The sequence below is a fragment of the Oncorhynchus tshawytscha genome, linkage group LG10 (genome assembly GCF_018296145.1).
Source record: "Oncorhynchus tshawytscha isolate Ot180627B linkage group LG10, Otsh_v2.0, whole genome shotgun sequence".
Classification (NCBI taxonomy): Eukaryota; Metazoa; Chordata; class Actinopteri; order Salmoniformes; family Salmonidae; genus Oncorhynchus; species Oncorhynchus tshawytscha.
In genome coordinates, this window is record NC_056438.1 from 37071873 (window position 1) to 37096825 (window position 24953).

General features: G+C 43.4%; 1 protein-coding gene across 2 annotated transcripts in view; it reads left to right on the top strand.

Annotated features, from left to right (window-relative positions):
- The first annotated feature begins 240 nt into the window (after nt 1-240).
- tmeff1a (transmembrane protein with EGF-like and two follistatin-like domains 1a) overlaps nt 241-24953 on the top strand; it is an 85285-nt gene continuing 60572 nt past the window's right edge. Inside the window, exon 1 of one of the 2 annotated variants that reach the window (XM_024435014.2) lies at nt 241-979. In XM_024435014.2, the coding sequence (XP_024290782.1) occupies nt 826-979 (154 nt within the window). In that variant the 5' untranslated portion in view covers nt 241-825. The remainder of the gene's footprint in view (nt 980-24953) is intronic. The other variant, XM_024435013.2, reaches the window with a different exon arrangement.

Genomic DNA, 24953 nt, shown 5'->3' on the forward strand with positions numbered 1-24953 from the left:
ACCCTTCACTGCAAATGTGGTGTGGGAACAACATGAACAAACAGAAGAAAATAAGACTTGCAGCCCATCATTTTCTTCAAGTTGTTCACTGCAGGCACCCAATACGAAACAGTGAAAAATCCCTTCCCAGAGTAGAGATTTCACATCTGTTTTAGCTGTTCACTGCCAATGAGTAGGGACAGTCACTCCAGGAGAGCTATTAAAGGGATAGTTCACCCAAAAGGGCTAGGAAGGGGGGCATCCTCTCACGTGACTATTCTCTCAAAATCTCTTTGTTGTAGCTGCTTCGCATCCGGCGCCTTTTCTCTTTAATTCTCGGTTATTGAAACCAGATTTGGTTTTATGAACGGAAACGTACCGGGAGTGTAGGACTACTTACATTGATTCAAAGGAAGATTCAAGCGAGGTGTTGTTTTGAAAGGAGGGATTTGCCTCGGTGTTAAATCCGGGGCGTCAGATAAATCATAAAACGACCCAGAGCGTGTTGGAAGGACGGACTACGAGGATGCTGTTGCTGCTTCTGTTGTCGTCTTGGGGAATTTCGTCAGCCACTGAGGTTTCATAGATGACCACCTCGTTTATTTGGAGTAAAGAGCCTTCAGAATTGTGTGCTCTGTATCTAAGAATACCGCTATATTATTTTTGCATCGCGTCCCGTTGTCATAGTGCGTGTTCCTTCGTGCATGCATCCTTGCTTCTATGCTGTGTTCTTTCATTCAACACAATTTACCCATCAATATTTTCGTCAAGTTGTCGAACTGACTTAATTTTGGATACATTCTGTGACAGTAGCCTTGTTTGGTTATCGTCTCCATCCTTTTCATCATGGTTGGAAGCTTGCGACCTGGTAGGTTGCCCGGACCTTTGGCTGGTTATTCCTTGGCGTTCCTCTGCTTCGTGGCTATCGCTTCATTGCCTGGATCATTGGCATCCTACCTACAAAGTGGCGAATGCAAAGGGAAAGGAAAAGACTGCACAGGTAAGGGTGTTCAAAATATGATGCTGCCGTATATTTTGCTTATGTTTACGCACGGGTTGTGAATGGTGTCACAATGTTTAAATATCCTATTCAAACATGTCTCGGATAAGCTGACAAGGTACAAATCTGTCGTTCTGCCCCTGAACAGGCAGTTAACCCACTGTTCCTAGGCCGTCATTGAAAATAAGAATTAGTTCTTATCTGACTTGCCTAGTTAAATGAAGGTAAAAAAAATACCTTGAGTTTCAATGCGCTCCCCTAGTAGGCTAGTAAATGTTGCTCTCTGTATACCTAGGAATGGGCCATTGAATAGCTCATCTAAAAACGCGGAGATTATGTCCTATTTCAACTGTCAGATATGTAGCCTAATGCCTGTCACTCAGGTGTAGCATATTGGAAATAATCGAAGAATGGAACACCGCCCTGGCCAGCTTGTGTCCCAATATCTCAATTCTGTCATCAACCTTTTCATGTAGAAAAAAAAATGCACAGCAGCTCTTGCCGTTAGCCTATGCTGGAACATCCGTTCTGTTATATATTAACAATTTAAGAGGAAGATTGTCTTTTTCTTCTCGTGCATAGAGATTTAAAGAGGACTCTACTGTAGCTAACTCACTGGAGAGTGTTGGAATAACCTGGTATACATGTTTTATTCATGAACCTCAGAATTGCCTTTTCCCATCACATTAAACATTAAGCATTTTCATCATAGACCGATGCACTGTGAACCTAATTCTTCACTCTTTCCAAGCGACCACACATAAATGGAACAAAATGCCATATCAGTAAAGGCAAATGAGATGTTCTATTTCACTACCCAAACTAAACAACTTATTCATTGCTGCACATAATGCAGTTGCAGCTAGCCTATGCATAGTAATACACTCCCAGCTAACACCCTAGGCCTCGTGTCCAAATCAATTACATTTGTTTCAAAACTATATTTGTATTAATCATAGAATTTCATTACAACAGAGTATTAACAGAGGTTTTAGCCCAAGCAATCTTCTGAGAGCAAAGCAGTGGCTTATAGACCAACATTATAATGGGAATTGGCCAGAAAAAGTAGGAAGAAGAGTTTAATATTTTGTAGTTTGTGCCACAGAATGTATATCAGGATGTTTATTGTTGTCAGTAAGTACACAAGTAAAGGAAATTATGAGGAAAATGGACTGCTGGTGCTGATTGCTGAGTGGCAGCATTTCAGACAATTGAGAAATAGATGTACTTCCTCAATTAAGAAAGCTAAATCAAGCTACTTTCTAGTTCTATCTCAGACTCTGCTGGTGATCCGTCAACATTTTGGAAAGTTAATGCACTGAAGTGTGGAAATTCCTATACTCCCCTGCCTAAGCATGTTGTCTTAGTCCCTGGCATCATTACTGAGAAAAAATTGATAAGTGATGCTTTTAATTAGCATTTAGCTCTGTAGGCTTTTTATTTGAAAGAAATGGTGGTTTAATTGACCCTAGTCATTGAGTTGACTGCTCTTTCCTCTCCCAGCCTCCATTTGGCTCAATGGAAATTCAGTCAACTTCTAGTGAATATTTGTAACCCATGTTACCTAAATAATGATTGCCTCATTCCCAAGCTCTCTTACCGAGCAAATATTCTAGAATCATTGGTAAATACTCAACTTAGATCCCTTTTAACTACGAATTGTATTCTAAATGTACACCAGTCAGGTTTCAGACCAGGTCATAACACCATCTCTGCTACTTCTTTGGTTTTAAATTATGTTCTTAATTGTTTGGATAAGAAGAAACACTGTCCGGTCCTTTTTATCGACACTGTGGATCACTAATTACTTATTCAGAGGCTTTCATCAATTGTCCTGGACCAGGCTGCGTGTAGCTGGTTTCAAAATGATTTAAAGGACGGAACACAGTGTTACAAGTGTTTACTGCTGGTGTTAAATCAGGATTTCTGGACATAACAAAGGGTGTCCCACAGGGATCGATACAGACCTGTTCCTACAGAAGAAGCCCATTTTAATTATTTATTAACTCATCAAAATGCTTTTTTAAATAGTTTTTTGTCAATCCAGCTAGGACACGATCACTAAGGGCACCATCCAATGTACGTATGTTTAACAGACCTGGGTTCAAATAGTATTTCAAATATCTCAATTGTTATCACATATATTCAAAGTAAGAATTCCGATTATATTTGATTTGAAAAGACAAGTTGTTGAACATTTTAATACATTTGGAAATACAATTGGAAAGTATAGGTTTGTTTTAAAAATATACAGGCAGTCGATTAGCTGACCAGGGTCAGTTCAACCACCATTTCTTTCAAATAAAAAATATATTTTTTCTCATTAATGATACCAGATTCTGACAACTTGCTTACGCAGGGAAGGAGAGGAATTGTCACACTTCAGTGCATTAACTGTTTTCCAAAATTGAAGGATCTCCAGCAGAGTCTAAGATATAAAGTAGCTAGATTTTGCTTTCTTGATTGAGGAAGTGCATCTATTTCTCTGCTAAGGGCAAACAATTCACACAATGAAACAATGAATCCATGGGCCTACCGAGTGGTGCAGCGGTTTAAGGCACGTTCATTCCTGAGCTGTGCCACAACCGCCCGTGGCCGGCCGTCCCATAGGACGGCGCACAATTGGCCCAGCATTATCTGGGTTAGGGGAGGGTTTGGCCGGTGGGGCTTTACTTGGCTCACTGCACTCTAGGGACACCTTGTGGCAGGCTGGGTGCCTGCAGGCTGAATCTGGTCGCCAGTTGAATGGTGTTTCCTCCGACACATTCGTGCGGCTGGCTTACGTGTTTAGGTGGCGGGTGTTAAGGAGCGCGGTTAGGCGGGTCATGTTTCAGAGTTCAATCTTGTTTTCTTCAGACCAGAGAATCTTGATTATTTGCCTTTTGGCAAACTCTAAGCGTGTTGTCGTGTTGTCTTTTACTAAGGAGTGGCTTCCGTCTGGCCACTCTACCATAAAGGCCTGATTGGTGGAGTGCTGCACAGATGGTTGTCCTTCTGGAAGGTTCTTCCATCTCCACAGAGGAACGCTGGAGCTCTGTCAGAGTGACCATTGGCTTCTTGCTCACCTCCCTGAGTTTGGTGGGTTTTTTTTTACCCTTCCCCAGATCTGTGCCCCAACATAATCCTGTGTTGGAGCCCTACGGACAATTCCTTTGACCTCATGGCTTGGTTTTTGCTCTTACATGCATTATCAACTGTGGGACCTTATATAAACAGGTGTGTGCCTTTCTAAATCATGTCCAATCAATTGAATTGACCACAGGTGGACTCCAATCAAAATGTAGAAACATCTCAAGGATGATCAATGGAAACAGGATGCACCTGAGCTCAATTTCGAGTCTCACAGCAAAGGGTCTGAATACTTATGTAAATAAGGTATTTCTGTGGGTTTTTTTTATACATTTGCAAAAATTTCTCAACCTGTTTTCACATGATCATTACGGGTTATTGTGCGTAGATTGATGAGGGGTCTGAATACAGTGTATGTGTGGGGTACAGGGATGAGTTATTTGTTCAAAAATCATGTTAAAGACAATTATTGCACACAGAGTGAGTCCATGAAACTTATTATTTGCCTTTTTAAGCAAATATTTACTCCTGAATTTATTTAGGCTTGCCATAACAAAGGATTTGAATCCTTGACACGAAACCTCTTTTTAATTAATAAAAAAATGTAGGCTGTAACACAACAACATTTTTTTAAAGTCAAGGGGTGTGAATTCTTTCTGAAGGCACTGTATATGCAAGCATCTGTGTGTGTGTGTGTGTGTGTGTGTGTGTGTGTGTCAAGTCCTTCTGCCCAGCTCAGTTTAAGGGTGCTGATCTTGTAAACCAGTGCAGAGCAGGATTGTGTAATTGTAGGGTTTACAGGGCTTCTTATTAGTGACATATGTTCACTGAAACAAAAGAAGATTTTGCAGTGGGAGTGTCCGCTTCATTCCCTCCATAATGAAACCCTTGCCTCTCAGAGGCTGCATCTAAAATGGCACTTTATTTCCTATGTAGTGCACTTCTTTTGAACAGGGTCCATAGGGTTAGGCAAAAGTAGTGCACTACATAGGGAATATGGTGTCAGTTGGAACGTAACCCAAGTCTCCACCACTAACAGTTTGAGGTTGTGGTGGATGGAATCAGTTGCTTGGCTATCCAGACTCCTTGCTCCGTCAACCCGCTAAGCCACGCCAACGGACATAAGTTGGAATGGGAGCAATGATTGTAATTTTGCTAAGTCCCTCTTTGTGGCACCTGACACCATGACTGAACAGTAGTCCAGGTGTGACAAAATTAGGGCCTGTAGGATCTGCCTTGTTGAGAATGCTGTTAAAGAGGAATGGAATCACTAGGATTTAGGACTCCAGCTAACTGTAAATCACCATATTGGCATTGTTACGTCACTGGCAGGAGGGAAAAGTTTGGAACTCCCAAAAATGGGTGAATTTACTGAGTCACTCCGAGTCTGAAGATGAGTTTATAACAGCGAATTAAATAACATTAGATAGGGAGCCAATAAACTTACTGAAGCCGTTCCTGTTTGAGCCGATCATTGCCCCAGAGTTTGTTCTCGTTGCAGTAACAACACAGATATGCCGCCTGAAACGCATCAGCTAGAGGGTCGGCGTAGTGGTGACAAAAACTGCTACGAGTGCAGATGCTGCCACATAATGGCTAGAGAGTATGAGTGTGTGTGTTGTAGAGAGATGTGGTGATACAGCACAAAATCCCAGCGGATGGTGGCTGTATTACATCGAGTCAGAGGTTCCTGTCAGTCTGGTTGGCGATGTATTGGACGTGTCACTAATCCTTATGAAAGGCATCCTGGCAGAAGAGGTTACTCGACCAGTCAGCTGGCAGTATGCCAGTTAAATATTTTCTGAAATGTTGCTTGATTATAAGATGTCTAAAGTTAACATCAGTAGTGGGTAGGTGCTCAATATATACACTACCAGTCAAAAGTTTTAGAACACCTACTCATTTAAGGGTTTTTCTTTTCTTTTTACTATTTTCTACATTGTAGAATTATAGTGAAGACATCAAAACTTGATGACAGCTTCACCCGGAATGCTTTTCCAACAGTCTTGAAGTAGTTCCTACATATGCTGAGCACTTGTTGGCTGCTGAAACGACAGTCCCTGGGTCTCAATTGGTTCCTGGAATTTCTGATGGCGCGCCCCCAGGTGGTGAAGATAGGAAACAACATCTCCACTTCGCTGACCCTCAACACTGGGGCCCCACAAGGGTGAGTGCTCAGCCCACTCCTGTACTCCCTGTTCACCCACGACTGCGTGGCCATGTAAGCATCCAACTCAATCATCAAGTTTGCAGACGATGATTACCAACAATTATGAGACAGCCAACAGGGAGGAGATGAGGGCACTCGGAGTGTGGTGTCAGGAAAACAACCTCTCACTCAACGTCAACAAAACTAAGGAGATGATTGTAGTCTTCAGGAAACAGCAGAGGGAGCACCCCCCTATCCACATCGAAGGGACAGCAGTGGAGAAGGTGGAAAGTTTGAAGTTCCTAGGCGTACACATCACGGATAAACGGAAATGGTCCACCCACACAGACAGTGTGTGAAGAAGGCACAACAGTGCCTCTTCAACCTCAGGAGGCTGAAGAAATGTGGCTTGTCAAAAGCCTGACAAACATTTAGAGATGCACAATCGAGAGCATCCTGTCTGGCTGTTTCACAGCCTGGTACGGCAACTGCTCTGCCCACAACTGCAAAGCTCTCCAGAGGGTGGTGTGGTCTGCACAACGCATTCCCGGGGGCAAACTACCTGCCCTCCATGACACCTACAGCACCCGATGTCACAGGAAGACCAAAAAGATCATCAAGGACGACAACCACCTGAGCCATTGCCTGTTCACACTGCTACCATCCAGATGGCATAGCAGTTCAGACGTCTTTTGTCCTCGTCTTGTCGTGTCCCGTACATATATACATTTACAACTTTTTTCACATACATTTTTTTAATTTTCCATAAACTCATCTTCAAAACACTCTCCTGCAACCCGCCTCACCAATTTATATTTATAAAAAAGTATTATTTACCTCAAATCTGTAATCCTCCAAGAAGCTAGCCAGAAGCTGCCAGAAGCTAGCCAGAAGCTAATCCAGAAGCTAATCAGAAGCTAGTTCAGAAGCTAATCATAAGCTAGTTCAGAAGCTAGTTAGCTTCTTTACTGGCAAATCGTTAGTATTCAGCTAACCACGGTTTGTGGTCATCAGCTATCCTTTAGCTCGAAAATCTAGCGGCAGTTTTGTACGGCGCAGCTCGGAACGGAACATACTGGACCAATTTTTCTCTCCATGTCCATGGATTTCAACCGCTAACTCTGGACATTCATACCTGGATCTCACAGCTAGCTAGCTGCTATCCGTGTGACTATCGGCTTTCGTTCATTCCGGAGCAAACATCAATTATTCCGGAGCTAGCCAGCTGAAGAGTTCCATCAATCACTCCTGGGCTGCAGTCACCTATCCGGACCCGTTTTACTGCCTACGCGGAGCCCCACAGGGCCTTCACAACTGGACTGCCGACGTTATCTACCCGAAGGAGTTATCCGGCTAATCTACTGACGGAACGCAAGAGGTGGCTAATAACAGACCTCCATCCTATGCTAGCTTGCTACCGATGGCCTGGCTAGCTGTCTAAATCGCCGTGACCCCCAACCAACCTCTCCACTCACTGGACCCTTTTGATCACTCGACTAAGCATGCCTCTCCTTAATGTCAATATGCCTTGTCCATTGCTGTTCTGGTTAGTGTTTATTGGCTTATTTCACTGTAGAGCCTCTAGTCCTGCTCATTATACCTTATCCAACCTATTATTTCCACCACCCACACATGCAATGACATCTCCTGGTTTCAATGTTTCTAGAGACAATATCTCTATTCATCACTCAATACCTAGGTTTACCTCCACTGTATTCACATCCTACCATACCTTTGTCTGTACATACCTTGATGCTATTTTATCGCCCCCAGAAACCTCATTTTACACTCTGTTCCAGACGTTCTAGACGACCAATTCTTATTGCTTTTAGCCGCACCCTTATTCTACTCCTCCTCTGGCGATGTAGAGGTGAATCCAGGCCCTGCAGTGCCTAGCTCCACTCCTATTCCCCAGGCGCTCTCTTTTGACGACTTCTGTAACCGTAATAGCCTTTCATGCATGTTAACATTAGAAGCCTCCTCCCTAAGTTTGTTCTATTCACTGCTTTAGCACACTCTGCCAACCCAGATGTTCTAGCTGTGTCTGAATCCTGGCTTAGGAAGACCACCAAAAATTCTGAAATTTTAATTCCAAACTACAACATTTTCAGACAAGATAGAACTGGTGTTGATAGAATTGGTGTTGCAATCTACTGCAAAGATAGCCTGCAGAGTTCTGTCCTACTATCCAGGTCTGTACCCAAACAATTTGAACTTCTACTTTTAAAAATCCACCTCTAAAAACAAGTCTCTCACCGTTGCCGCCTGCTATAGACCACCCTCTGCCCCCAGCTGTGCTCTGGACACCATATGTGAACTGATTGCCCCCCATCTATCTTCAGAGCTCGTGCTGCTAGGCGACTTAAACTGGAACATGCTTAACACCCCAGCCATCCTACAATCTAAACTTGATGCCCTCAATCTCACACAAATTATCAATGAACCTACCAGGTACCTCTCCAAAGCCTTAAACACGGGCACCCTCATAGATATCATCCTAACCAACTTGCCCTCTAAATACACCTCTGCTGTCTTCAACCAAGATCTCAGCGATCACTGCCTCATTGCCTGCATCAGTAATGGGTCAGCGGTCAAACGACCTCCACTCATCACTGTAAAACGCTCCCTGAAACACTTCAGCGAGCAGGCCTTTCTAATCGACCTGGCCGGGGTATCCTGGACGGATATTGATCTCGTCCCGTCAGTAGAGGATGCCTGGATATTTAAAAAAAATGCCTTCCTAACCATCTTAAATAAACATGCCCCATTCAAGAAATTTAGAACCAGGAACAGATATAGCCCTTGGTTCTCCCCAGACCTGACTGCCCTTAACCAACACAAAAACATCCTATGGCGTTCTGCATTAGCATTGAACAGCCCCCGTGATATGCAGCTGTTCAGGGAAGCTAGAAACCATTATACACAGGCAGTTAGAAAAGCCAAGGCTAGCTTTTTCAAGCAGAAATTTGCTTCCTGCAACACTAACTCAAAAAAGTTCTGGGACACTGTAAAGTCCATGGAGAATAAGAACACCTCCTCCCAGCTGCCCACTGCACTGAAGATAGGAAACACTGTCACCACTGATAATTCCACCATAATTGAGAATTTCAATAAGCATTTTTCTACGGCTGGCCATGCTTTCCACCTGGCTACTCCTACCCCGGTCAACAGCACTGCACCCCCCCACAGCAACTCGCCCAAGCCTTCCCCATTTCTCCTTCTCCCAAATCCGTTCAGCTGATGTTCTGAAAGAGCTGCAAAATCTGGACCCCTACAAATCAGCCGGGCTAGACAATCTGGACCCTTTCTTTCTAAAATGATCTGCCGAAATTGTTGCCACCCCTATTACTAGCCTGTTCAACCTCTCTTTCGTGTCGTCTGAGATTCCCAAAGATTAGAAAGCAGCTGCGGTCATCCCCCTCTTCAAAGGGGGGGACACTTGACCCAAACTGCTACAGACCTATATCTATCCTACCATGCCTTTCTAAGGTCTTCGAATGCCAAGTCAACAAACAGATTACCGACCATTTCGAATCTCACCATACCTTCTCTGCTATGCAATCTGGTTTCAGAGCTGGTCATGGATGCACCTCAGCCACGCTCAAGGTCCTAAACGATATCTTAACCGGCATATATAAGAAACATTACTGTGCAGCCGTATTCATTGATCTGGCCAAGGCTTTCGACTCTGTCAATCACCACATCCTCATCGGCAGACTCGACAGCCTTGGTTTCTCAAATGATTGCCTCGCCTGGTTCACCAACTACTTCTCTGATAGAGTTCAGTGTGTCAAATCGGAGGGTCTGCTGTCCGGACTTCTGGCAGTCTCTATGGGGGTGCCACAGGGTTCAATTCTTGGACCGACTCTCTTCTCTGTATACATCAATGAGGTCGCTCTTGCTGCTGGTGAGTCTCTGATCCACCTCTACGCAGACGACTCCATTCTGTATACTTCTGGCCTTTCTTTGGACACTGTGTTAACAACCCTCCAGGCAAGCTTCAATGCCATACAACTCTCCTTCCGTGGCCTCCAATTGCTCTTAAATACAAGTAAAACTAAATGCATGCTCTTCAACCGATCGCTACCTGCACCTACCCGCCTGTCCAACATCACTACTCTGGACGGCTCTGACTTAGAATACGTGGGTAACTACAAATACTTAGGTGTCTGGTTAGACCAGGGGTGTCAAACTCAAATACCCAGTGGGCCAAAATGTAAAACCTGAACAAAGTCACGGGCCAACATTGAACAAATTAACCTTTTAATATGGACCCAAACAAGTTTTGCTTTAACATTGAATATGAAACAAGCATCGCTTATTACCATACAATATATAATTTAATAGTGGAGACATGCAAAATCGAATTTCAAATGAAAAAACACATCAATGGCATTCATTTATTAAATAAATAAAATTTAAATAAAAATTGTATGCCTCTTTTCTATTTGCAGCCTTCTGATTTAAATACCAAAATAAACTTTTTCCACTGGCTAATAATTTTACAAATAAAATGATAATAAATCAATCAACCATTCAAGCCCATGCCTTGTAGCAAGAAAAAGTGCATAAAGAAAACATTAATTATTGCACACTGGTCTAATCTGATGTGCCCAAGCCAGATACCTGGCATCTCTTCTTGGATGCTAGTTCATCAATGTCTGGGCTCAAGCTCTGAGCTGAAGAAATCCTCAGTATCGAGCGAAGATGTTCATCAGTCAGACGTCTCCTGTGAGTTGTTTTGGTCATCTTCATCGAGGAGAAAAGTTGCTCGCATAGATAAGTGCTGCCGAACATGGAGAGCATCTGAGCAGCTTGGGTGCGGAGCTGAGGCATTGTGTCAGGGATGAACCGTGGAAACTGTGCGGTGCCCACAGCATCATACTTTGACTTCAGCGTGTCGTTGCACTGGAGTTCAATCAGCTCCATTTGGATGTTGGTTGGTGCATTTTCCACATCAACTGCGAAGGGATTACTAAGCAGTTCAAACTTGCATTTCTGGGCATCGAAGTCGGCAAATCGCCGGCTAAACTCAGCGGCGAGAACACTGAGTTTTTCAGCAAACTGTGCGCATGGGAACACGGGGGTAGAGATCTGCGCTTTTATGGATTGGCAGCAGGGAAAATGGCAAGGGTTTCCTTGCAGCATCTGATTCTCCCACAGGCACAGTTTAGTTTTGAAGGCCCTCACTGCAGTGTACATGTCTGTGATGATGCGCCCCCGCCCCTGAAGCTGCAGGTTCAGCGCATCGAGATGGCTCGAGATGTCACAGAAAGGCCAGCTCACACAGGAACTTTTGCTCCCGGAGCTCTGCTGTATCCTTCCCTTTGGTTTCCAGGAATTGACATATTTCCTCACGCAGCTCGAAACATCTGTTCAGTACTTTTCCTCTGCTTAGCCATCTCACCTCTGTGTGATACGGGACGTCTGCGTATTCCGAACCACACTCCTCCAGAAAAGATTTAAACTGGCGGTGATTTAGACCTTTTGGCTCTTATAAAGTTAACTACCTGTGTTATTGTGGTCATAACATGTTCCATCTTTAGGGCTTTGGCACACAGTGCTTCCTGATGTATGATGCAGTGGTAAACAGTTAGCTCACCTGCACAGTTCTCTTCCCGCATCTTCTCCCGAACCATGCCCACCAATCCACTCTTTTTACCGCACATCGCTGGCGCACCATCTGTCGTTAATCCAACGAGTTTATCCCACGGCAGCTTTATTTCAGTTACACATTTGGAAACCTCCTCAAAGATTTCCTTTCCTGTGGTTGTGCCATGCATTGATTTGAATCCTAATAGCTCCTCCGTAACACACAGATTTGAGTCCACTCCACGGATGAAGACTGACAGCTGAGCAGTATCAGATGCGTCGCAGCTCTCATCCACAGCGAGGGAGAACGCAACAAAATCTTTTCCCTTTTCCATCAGCTGGTCATACAGATTGGTGGCAAGATCACATGTGTGATCAGCTACTGTGTTCCTGCTCAGGCTCACGTTTGAAAATGCTTGTTTTTTCTCTCGGCATACGAGGTCACAAACCTTCATCATGCACTTTTTCATGAACTCTCCCTCATTAAAGGGCCGGGCTGATTTTGCGATCTCTGCTGCCACTATATAACTAGCCTTTACAGCAGCCTCGCTTTGTGATGTGGCTTTTTTAAACATATTCTGTTGTGAAACCAAACTTCTTTTCATCTCCTCTACTTTCTGGCTCCTTTGAGTCATGTCCAGGTCCTTGTATTTGTCATGGTGTTTCGTTTCATAGTGTCGTATAATGTTGTACTCCTTACTTACAGCCACGTTGACTCCACAAACAAGACAAACAGGTTTGTCTTTTACATATGTAAACAGATATTCTGCCTCCCACTTGTCCAGAAAGCTCCTGTTTCCTGCCTTTCTTTTCGCCATTTTTGGGAAGGGTTAGCTCGCTGATAGTTGTAGCGTCTATGTTGCTATGACTACTGTCACAGAGGAGAGAGCGTTTCTGGGTCCTGTCCTGATTGGCGCGTGAAAACAGCAGAGCATTATGGGATTCGTAGTATTAGTGGTGAATGCGCTGTATAATACCGGCGGGCCAGCTCTAGTAGTAATTTGGTATTGTCTCGCGGGCCAAATATAATTACCCCGCGGGCCAAATTTGGCCCACGGGCCAGAGTTTGACACCCATGGGTTAGACTGTAAACTCTCCTTCCAGACCCATATCAAACATCTCCAATCCAAAGTTAAATCTAGAATTGGCTTCCTATTTCGCAACAAAGCATCCTTCACTCATGCTGCCAAACATACCCTTGTAAAACTGACCATCCTACCAATCCTCGACTTTGGCGATGTCATTTACAAAATAGCCTCCAATAGCCTACTCAACAAATTGGATGCAGTCTATCACAGTGCAATCCGTTTTTGCCAAAGCCCCATATACTACCCACCATTGCGACCTGTACGCTCTCGTTGGCTGGCCCTCGCTTCATACTCGTTGCCAAAACCCACTGGCTCCATGTCATCTACAAGACCCTGCTAGGTAAAGTCCCCCCTTATCTCAGCTCGCTGGTCACCATAGCATCTCCCACCTGTAGCACACGCTCCAGCAGGTATATCTCTCTAGTCACCCCCAAAACCAATTCTTTCTTTGGCCGCCTCTCCTTCCAGTTCTCTGCTGCCAATGACTGGAACGAACTACAAAAATCCCTGAAACTGGAAACACTTATCTCCCTCACTAGCTTTAAGCACCAACTGTCAGAGCAGCTCACAGATTACTGCACCTGTACATAGCCCACCTATAATTTAGCCCAAACAACTACCTCTTTCCCTACTGTATTTAATTAATTAATTTTGCTCCTTTGCACCCCATTATTTTTATTTCTACTTTGCACATTCTTCCATTGCAAATCTACCATTCCAGTGTTTTACTTGCTATATTGTATTTACTTTGCCACCATGGCCTTTTTTTTTGCCTTTACCTCCCTTATCTCACCTCATTTGCTCACATCGTATATAGACTTGTTTAGACTGTATGTTTTACTCCATGTGTAACTCTGTGTCGTTGTATGTGTCGAACTGCTTTGCTTTATCTTGGCCAGGTCGCAATTGTAAATGAGAACTTGTTCTCAACTTGCCTACCTGGTTAAATAAAGGTGAAAAAAAAGGCGAGGCTCGTACAGGTGTGTCAAAGCTGTGACTGAGAAAAACAGCTTCTATCTCAAAGCCATCAGACTGCTAAATAGCAATCACTAACTCAGAGAGGCTGCAGCCTACATTGAGACCCAATCACTGGCCACTTTAATAAATGGATCACTAGTCACTTTATACAATGCCACTTTAATAATGTTTACATATCTTAATTTACTCTTATTGTAACGGTTCTCTTGTGGTGAAGGAGAGTCAGACCAAAATGCGGCATGGCTATTGCGATCCATGTTTAATGAAACAAAGTAAACATGAATCAAATACAAAAACAATAAACGTAACACGAAAACCGAAACAGCCTAATACTGGTGCAAAGTAACACAGAGACAGGAACAAGGACAATCACCCACAAAACCCAACACCAAACAGGCTACCTAAATATGGTTCCCAATCAGAGACAATGACGAACACCTGCCTCTGATTGAGAACCATATCAGGCCATACATAGAACTAGACAAACTAGACATGTAACATCGAATGCCCACTCAGCTCACACCCTGACCAACCAAAACATAGAAACATACAAAGAAAACTATGGTCAGGGTGTGACACATATCACATGTATATACTGTATTTTATACCATCTATTGCACCAGGCCTGAGGGCACACACTTTCTAGTAGGCTTAAATTGAAGATATGGCAAGTAAGAGTGGCAATATTGTCCACTATCATCCTCAGTAATTTTCCATCCAAGTTATCAGACCATGGTGGCTTGTCATTGTTGATAGACAACATGAACTTTTTCACCTCTTCCACACTCACATTACAGAATAAAAAATGACAATGCTTGTATTTTCATTATTTGGTCACATATACTTGGATGTGTAGTGTCAGTATTTGTTGCTGGCATGTCATGCCTAAATTTGCTAATCTTGCCATTTAAAAAAATCTATGAAGTAATTGGCAATATCGGTGGGTTTTGTGATGAATGAGAGAGACATCTGAATCTATGAATGATGGGGCAGAGTTTGCCTTTTTGAATTTAAGGTGCTCCAAAGCTTTTTACTATGAGTCTTTCTGTCATTTGTCTTTGTTTCATAGTGTAGTTTCATCTTCTTTTTATTTAGTTTAGTCACATGATGTCTCAATTTGCAGTGCGTTTGTCAAACCGTTGTACAGCCAAACGTATTTGCCATTTATTTTGTCTCATCCCTCTCAACCATACAATTTTTAATTTCCAGTTTTTACAGTGATTTTCTTAATGGGTGCATTCTTATTAGTAACTGGGATAAGCAATTTCATAAATGTGTCAAGTGCAGTGTCTGGTTGCTCCTCATTACACACCACGGACCAACAAATATTCTTTACATCAACAACATAGGATTCACTACAAAATGACCTCTTATACACTAGATTAGGCCCAGATTTTGGAACTTTGGTTTTCCTAGATATGGCTACTATGTTGTGATCACTACATCCGATGGACTTGGATACTGCTTTCAAACAAATGTATGCATCATTAGTAAAGATGTGATCAATGCATGTTGATGATTTCATTCCTGTACTGTTTGTAACTACCCTGGTAGGTTGACTGATAACCCGAACCAGGTCGCAGGTACACAGTTTGAACCTTTCTCTTGAGTGGGCAGCCTGATGAAAGCCAGTCAATATTTAAATCACCCAGAAAATATACCTCTCTGTTGATATCACATACATTATCAAGCATTTCACACATATTATCCAGATGCTGACTGTTAGCACTTGGTGGTCTATAGCAGCTTCCCACCAGAATGGGCTTTAGGTGAGGCAGGTGAACCTGTAGCCACATTACTTCAACAGTATTTAAAATTATATCCTTTTTAAGCTTTACAGGAATGTGGTTATGAATATAAACAGCCACACCGCCCCATTGGCATTTCTGTAGTTTCTATAAATCTTATAACCATGTATTGCTACCACTGTTACATCAAATGTATTATCTAAATGAGTTTCAGAGATTGTCAGTATATGAATGTCATCTGTTAATAGCAAATTATTGATTTCATTAACCTTGTTTCTTAAGCTTCTCATATGTGGGATGCTTGATTGTTTTTCTTGCTTTACTGGGAAGCTTAGCAAAGGTAGACATGCTCTGGTTTTTTATGTTAGTGCAGGGTGAACTGCACACAGTGGACATCCTTCTAGGGCACACCCCCTCAGTGCTAACAGTATAACTCTGGTTCATAGGCATATGATTACTGCATATGATAGCTGTAGGATCAGCAGAGGCATTCAGGGCAGTAAGGGACATTAATTAGGTTACTTACATTATCTTCCAACGCCACTGGGATAATGTACATTTGCTGAAGCATTATGACAACTCAGCGACACAATGGTAGAGATTAACTGAGTTGGGCTTGGGTCATTGATAAGTCATTGTCTCAACAATGCTATGAATAGTCTCGTAGGCAGTTATGGAGAGCCAAAAGTCTGAACTGTTAAATGCCACGATTTAAGGAATGCAGAGTGACAGATATTATGGGGCGTTTGTTGGTGTCAAGTAGTGAACAATCAGTTCTTTACAATCCGTCTTCAGCTGTTCTGAGCTGCCCTTCATAATGTCATTCGACCCCACATGAACTATGACCGTTTCAGCCCCCGGTGACTGACGCACAGCCTCGGGAAGCAACCTGGTGATACCCTAAACTTTTGCCCCATGAAAACACAAAGTCTTTGCCCCAGGTACAGATATATGCCTCACCATCGAACTCCCTATCACAATGGCTGGAATTATCAGGTCTCTGTCGTGTCTCGAAGCTGAATTTGAGGCCAGAGCCACAGATCTCACCTGAGAAGACAGCTGCTTAAACGCTGACTGCGTGCAGGCCACAACAACCAAAAGGACAGTACTCTGATCCAGAGAGCACGGCCCAGCGGAGGGGGGCCGCGGTGGTCCGGCTGTCACCAGGCAATTGATTGACCTGGACAGGGAGAGGTGGCTGGAGGGACATCCATACCGATGTGCAGGCCAGTCAAGTTCTCCCACACCGCTCTCAACAAACCATTTCTGTCTGGACCTCGCCTTAAGCACCAGGGCATTGTCATACTGAAGCAGAAAAGGGCCATTCCCAAACGGTTGCCACAAAGTTGGAAGCACATAATCGTCTAGAATGTCATTGTATGCTATAGCCCGAACCATGAAAAATAGCCCCAGACCATTATTCCTCCTCTCCAAACTTTACAGTTGGCACTATGCATTGGGGCAGGTAGCGTTTTCCTGTCATCCTCCAAACCCAGTCTGTCGGACTGCCAGATGGTGAAGCGTGATTCATCACTCATGAAAGCGCATTTCCAATGCTCCAGAGTCCTATGGCGGCAAGCTATACACCAGGAAGGCCATTCTATGGCCAATGTTTGACTATGGAGATTGCATGGCTGTGTGCTAATTTATTTTTATTTTTTATTTAATTTAAATACACCTGTCAGCAGCGGGTGTGGCTGAAATAGCCAAATCCACTATTTTGAAGGGGTGTCCACATACTGTGTGTGTGTGTGTGTCTGTATGTGTGTGTGTATATGTATGTGTATATATATATATATATATATCTCTCTTAGATCACACATGGGGAACACATGCACTGTGGTACACACTGACTGAGAACATAAATCGGGAGTTGTTTCAAAGTCTCAAGTTTGAATCTTAATTCGACTGTCATTGATGGAGCATCACGGCTTCATCACCTCCCAACGTGCTACCTGATTGAGCGATTTTCACATGCCTTTATGATATTCGTAGAAGTGGTCCTATCACACTGGTGAATCTGATAGATTTGAACAGGAGCTACAACATTAGCTTTGATGGATGAATATTTATTGTCATTTGTGTCTCGTTACATTTACAATTGTTTTTGCTGAAATCGTTATTAGACTTGCTTGGAATCAACTGATAGCTTATACTTGTATAGTTTACAAGTTCTAATTCCATGTGGGTTCAAGCTTGCCTTCCAGGCTGATCTAGAATCAGTGTCAAGTCTTGTAATGGCAGTATTTCACAAAATAGGCTAGTATGCATAGCAGGTCCTAATCTTAAATGGGGGCATGCTCTTGTTGTGCCCTTGGGCAACAGCACACTTAGCTTGAATTGCCTCAGTGTGAAATTCAGCTACGACATGAATGACAATTCTAAAAACCCCAGACACATACACAATTCTAATGGAGAAGTCACCTATTCAATGTTTGGATGAACACAAACATCTCCACAATACAAAGTGAAGGAGATTAGAATGTTAAAACACTGTCTGATTTATATGGTTAAAGGCCCAGTGCAGTCAACAACTGCTCAATCATTTAGCATGTATTTGCATTTCCACCCTGGTCACAGGCGATAAATGAGTTAATAGACCAATAACAAAGAGTTCCAAACCTCTCTGCCAATAACAACGCGTTTTCAGTTTTCCCTTCTCCACATAGACCACTCCCAGACAGTCCTAGCAAAATTATTGCTTGAGAAATTGCTAAGAAGCTTTGTTTTTCTTCTGTTTTCAATACAAATTGTCAAAAAGAAATCACAGTACTTAATTGGACCTTTTTAACAAGAATGGTATTCTTGGTAATCGAGCATAAACAGTGGAATTTTTATATCAGGCAATTGAAAGTTTTTGTGGAAAGGCTTTTTACAGAGTGATCACATTTCACTCTTTAATGAAGAAGGAAGACTCGAGAACTTGTGTTATTGCATTTATTGTCACAGTTAAAGGGAAAAGCAAAGCTGAGCCCGCATTGATACACTATATATACAAAAGTATGTGGATACCCCTTCAAATGATCGGATTTGGCTATTTCAGCCACACCCATTGCTGACCGGTGAATAAAATCGACAAACATTGGCAGTATAATGGCCTTACTGAAGAGCTCATTGACTTTCAACATGGCACCGTCATAGGATGGCACCTTTCCAAAAAGCCAGTTCGTCAAATTTCTTCCCTGCTAGAGCTGCCCCCATCAAGTGCTGTTATTGTGAAGTGGAAACGTCTATGAGCAACAACCTCTCAGCCGCAAAATGGTAGGCCACACAAGCTCTCAGACCGCCACGTGCTGAAGTACATAGCACGTAAAAATCGTCTGTCCTCAATTGCAACACTCGTTACCGAGTTCCAAACTGCCTCTTGAAGTAACTGTTCATTGGGCGCTTCATGAAATGCGTTTCCATGGCCATGCAGCCGCACACAAAGCTAAGATTGCCATGCATAATGCCAAGCGTTGGCTGGAGTGGTGTAAAGCTCACCCCCATTGGACTCTGGAGCAGAGGAAATGCGTCTTCTGCAGTGATGAATTATGCTTCTCCATCTGGTAGTCCGACGGACAAGTCTGGGTTGGCGGATGCCATGAAAACGCTATCTGCCCAAATGCATAGTACCAACTGTAAAGTTTGGTGGAGTAGGAATAATGGTCTGTGGATGTTTTTCATGGTTCGGGTTAGGCCCTTTACTCCCAGTAAAGGGAAACCTTAACATTTACTTAACGCTTTATCTTTCTTTTTCAAGTAAGGCTAAACATACTGTATGTACATATAGGTAGGGGTAAAGTGACTAGGCAACAGGATAGTTAATAAACTGTAGCAGCAGTGTATGTAATGAGTCAAAAGGGTGAATGCAGATAGCTATTTGTTTAACTATTATGGAGTCTTATGGCTTTGGGGTAGAAGCTGTTCAGGGTCCTGTTGGTTCCAGACTTGGTGCATCAGTTCTGCTTGCATTGCGGTAGCAGAGAAAACAGTCCATGACTTGGGTGGCTAGTGTCTTTGACAATCCTTCAGACCTTCCTCTGACACCGCCTGGTATAGAGGTCCTAGATGGTAGGGAGCTCGGCCCCAGTGATGTACAGGGCCGTACAGACTACTCTATGTAGCGCCTTGCAGTCGGATGCCAAGTTGTTGGCATATCAAGCGGTGATGCAGCCAGTCAAGATGCTCTCAATGGTGCAGCTGTAGAACTGTTTGAGGATCTGAGGGCCCATGCCAAATCTTTTCAGCGTCCTGAGGGGGAAGAGGCGTTGTCGTGCCTTTACGATTGTGTTGGTGTGTGTGGTTTGTGGTGATGTGGACCAAGGAACTTGAAACTCACCTGAGAGGGGCCCATCGGGAGGTCCAGGATCCAGTTGCAGAGAGCGGTTTAGTCCCAGGATTCTGAGCTTAAGGATGAGCTTTGAGGGCACTATGGTATTGAACGCTGAGCTGTAGTCGATGAACAGCATTCTCACATAGGTGTTCCTTCTGTCCAGGTGGGAGAGGGCAGTGTGGAGTGCAATAGAGATTGCATCATCTGTGGATCTGTTGGGGCAGAATGCGAAATGGCATTGGTCCAGGGTGTCTGGCATGATGGTGTTGATGTGATTCATGACCTGTCTTTCAAAGCATTTCATGGCTAAGATAGTCATTTAGACAGGTTACCTTCACGTTCTTAGGCACAGGGATTATGTTGGTCTGCTTGAAACATGTAGGTATTACAGACTGGGTCGCAGAGAGGTTGAAAATGTCAGGGAAGACACTTGCCGGCTGGTCAGCGCATGCTCTGAGTACGCGTCCTGGTAATCCGTCTGGCCCTGTGGCCTTGTAAATGTTAACCTGTTTAAAGGTCTAACTCGCTTAGGAGAGGGAGATCACACAGTCGTCTGGAACAGCTGGTGCTCTCATGCATGGTTCAGTGTTGCTTGCCTCAAAGCGAGCATAGATGGCATTTAGCTCGTCTGGTAGGCTCCCCTCACTGGGCAGTTCGTGGCTGGGTTTCCCTTTGTAATCTGTGATAGTTTGCAACCCCTATCACATCTGATGCGCATCAGAGCCAGCATAGTAGGATTTTATCTTGGTCCTTTATTGAAGCTTTGCCTGTTTGATGCCTTGTCTGAGGTCATAGTGGGATTTCTTATAAGCGTCCGGATTAGTGTCCCGCTTCTTGAAAGCGGCAGCTTTAGCCTTTAGCTCAGTGCGGATGTTGCCTGTAATCCATAGCTTTTGGTTTAGATATGTACATAAGGTCACTGGGGATGACGTCGTCAATGAACTTATTAATGAATTTGGTGACTGATGTGGTAAACTCGGATGAATTCTGAAACATATTCCAGTCTGTGCTAGTGAAACAGTCCTGTAGCTTAGCATCTGCTTAATTGGACCACTTCCGTCATTGAGCGTCACTGATACTTCATGTTTGAGTTTTTGATTGTAAGCAGGAATCAGGAGGATAGAGTTATGGTCACATTTGTCAGAAGGAGGGAGGGAGAGCCTAAGCTGTATTTTTGTTTATGGAGTAAAGATTATATAGAATTTTGTTGCCTCTAGTTGCGCAGGTGACATGCTGGTAAAGATGAGGTAAAACAGATTTCAGTTTCCTTGTATTTAAATCACCTGCCACGAGAAGTGCCACTTCTGGCTGTGCCTCTTCTTGTTTGCTTAGGTCCTTATACAGCTCGTTGACTGCAGTCTTTGTGCCAGCATCGGTTTCTGGTGGTAAATAGACAGCTATGGAAAATATAGATGAAAACACTCTTGGGAAGTAGTATGGTCTGCAGCTTATCATGAGGTATTCTAACTCAGGTGAGTTAAGCCTCGAGACTTCCAGCTGTTGTTAACAGAGACCCTCCCCCATCTTAACTGAGGCTGCTATCTTATATGGCCTGGGAGGCAAAAACACCTCCGCTTTTGTTTGCAAAATGATGTCTGTTATGGCACTGCCAGGGCTCAGAAGGAACTTGTGCACCACATTAGGGCTGGGAATTGCTAGGGACCTCATGATATTATCACGATACTTAGGTGCTGATACGATATGTATTGCAATTCTCACGATACTATTCAATACTGTGATTTAATTGCATTTCGATGTTCCAAACATATTGCACACCATATGTCTGCTGCAGAAGGACAAAAGAGAGCCATGAGAAAATGAGTTTTAATCAGTCATGGAAATAATTGCTGAAAACAAATTGGCTCCATATATAAAAATAAGATGGAGAACAAGCTATGAAGGAGAAATACTGGAGTTTTGGCACAGTTACAGCCAACAAATGCAAAAATAATTTTGTGATATTGTCAGAACGATAGAGGTCGACTGGTTATGATTTTTCAACGCCGATACTGATTATTGGAGGACCAAAAAAAGCCGATGCTGATTTTTATATACACTGCTCAAAAAAATAAAAGGAACACTAAAATAACACACCCTAGATCTGAATGAATGAAATATTCTTATTAAATACTTTTTTCTTTACATAGTTGAATGTGCTGACAACAAAATCACACAAAAATGATCAATGGAAATCAAATTTGTCAACCCATGGAGGTCTGGATTTGGAGTCACACTCAAAATTTAATTGGAAAACCACACTACAGGCTGATCCAACTTTGATGTAATGTCCTTAAAACAAGTCAAAATGAGGCTCAGTAGTGTGTGTGGCCTCCACGTGCCTGTATGACCTCCCTACAACGCCTGGGCATGCTCCTGATGAGGTGGTGGATGGTCTCCTGAGGGATCTCCTCCCAGACCTGGACTAAAGCATCCACCAACTCTAGGACAGTCTGTGGTGCAACGTGGCGTTGGTGGATGGAGCGAGACATGATGTCCCAGATGTGCTCAATTGGATTCAGGTCTGGGGAAGGGGTCGGGCCAGTCCATAGCATCAATGCCTTCCTCTTGCAGGAACTGCTGACACACTCCAGCCACATGAGGTCTAGCATACTCTTGCATTAGGAGGAAGCCAGGACCAACCACACCAGCATATGGTCTCACAAGGGGTCTGAGGATCTCATCTCGGTACCTAATGGCAGTCAGGCTACCTCTGGCGAGCACATGGAGGGCTGTGCGATCCCCCCCAAAGAAACGCCACCCCACACCATGACTGACCCACCGCCAAACCGGTCATGCTGGATGATGTTGCAGGTAGCAGAACGTTCTCCACGGCGTCTCCAGACTCTGTCACGTCTGTCATGTGCTCAGTGTGAACCTGCTTTCATCTGTGAAGAGCACAGGACGCCAGAATTTGCCAATCTTGGTGTTCTCTGGCAAATGCCAAACGTCCTACACGGTGTTGGGCTGTAAGCAGTCGGTTTCTAGGACCGTTTGAGCAGACACATGCACATTTGTGGCCTGCTGGAGGTCATTTTGCAGGGCTCTGGCAGTGCTCCTCCTGCTCCTCCTTGCACAAAGGCGGAGGTAGCGGTCCTGCTGCTGGGTTGTTGCCCTCCTCCACGTCTCCTGATGTACTGGCCTGTCTCCTGGTAGCGCCTCCATGCTCTGGACACTACGCTGACAGACACAGCAAACCTTCTTGCCACAGCTCACATTGATGTGCCATCCTGGATGAGCTGCACTACCTGAGCCACTTGTGTGGGTTGTAGACTCCGTCTCATGCTATCACTAGACTGAAAGCACCGCCAGCATTCAAAAGTGACCAAAACATCAGCCTGGAAGCATAGGAACTGAGAAGTGGTCTGTGGTCACCACCTGCAGAACCACTCCTTTATTGGGGGTGTCTTGCTAATTGCCTATAATTTCCACTTGTTGTCTATTCCATTTACACAACAGCATGTGAAATTTATTGTCAATCAGTGTTGCTTCCTAAGTGGACAGTTTGATTACACAGAAGTGTGATTGACTTGGAGTTACATTGTATTGTTTAAGTGTTCCCTTTATTTTTTTGAGCAGTGTATATGTGTAATAATGACAATTACAACAATAATGAATGAACAATGAACACTTATTTTAAGTTAATATAATACATCAATAAAATCAATTTAGTTTCAAATAAATATTGAAACATGTTCAATTTGGTTTAAATAATGCAAAAACAAAGTGTTGGAGAAGAAAGTAAAAGTGCAATATGTGCCATGTAAAAAAACTAACGTTAAAGTTCCTTGCTCAGAACATGAGAACATATGAAAACCGGTGGTTCCTTTTAACATGAGTCTTCAATATTCCCAGGTAAGAAGTTTTAGGTTAGAGTTATTATAGGACTATTTCTCTCTATACCATTTGTATTTCATATACCTTTGACTATTGGATGTTCTAATAGGTACTTTAGTATTGCCAGCCTAATCTTGGGAGTTGATAGGCTTGAAGTCATAAACAGCGCAATGCTTGAAGCATTGCGAAGAGCTGCTGGCAAATGCAGGAAAGTGCTGTTTGAATGAATGCTTACGAGCCTGCTGCTGCCTACCACCGCTCAGTCAGACTGCGCTATCAAATCATAGACTTAATTATAATATAATAACACGCAGAAATACGAGCCTTAGGTCATTAAAATGATCAAATCCGGAAACTATCATTTCAAAAACGAAACGTTTATTTTTTCAGTGGAATACGGAACCGTTCCGTATTTTATCTAACGAGTGGCATCCATAAGTTTAAATATTTCTGTTACATTGCGCAACCTTCAATGTTTTGTCATAATTATGTAAAATTATGGCAAATTAGTTTCTCAACGAGCCAGGCGGCCCAAACTGTTGCATATACCTGACTCTGCGTGCAATGAAAGCAAGAGAAGTGACACAATTTGCCTAGATAATTATTGCCTGCTAACATGAATTTATTTTAACTAAATATGCAGGCCTAAAAAAATATACTTCTGTGTATTGATTTTAAGAAAGGCATTGATGTTTATGGTTAGGTACATTCTTGCAACTTTTTTTCCGCAAATGCGCTTTTGTTAAATCATGCCCCGTTTGGCGAAGTTGGGCTAGTGCAGTGTGGTGGCGATTGCTTCGTTTGTGGACCTGTTGGGACGGTATGCAAATGGAAGTGGGTCTAGGGTGGTCGGTAAGGTGGAGGTGATATTATCCTTGACTAGTCTCTTAAAGCACTTCATGATGACAGAAGTGAGTGATAACGGGTGGTAGTCATTTAGTTCAGTTGTCTTTGCCTTCTTGGGTACAGGAACAATGGTAGCCATCTTGAAGCATGTGGGGACAACAGACTGGAATAGGGAGCGATTGAATATGTCTGTAAACACACCAGCTAGCAGGTCTGCGCATGCTCTGAGGACGCGGCTAGAGATGCCGTCTGGGCCAGCAGCCTTGCAAGGGTTAACACGTTTTTACATCATCCATGGAGAAGGAGGGGGGGGGGCAATTTGTTATCCTCACAGCAGGCAAAAAATGTTTTTAGT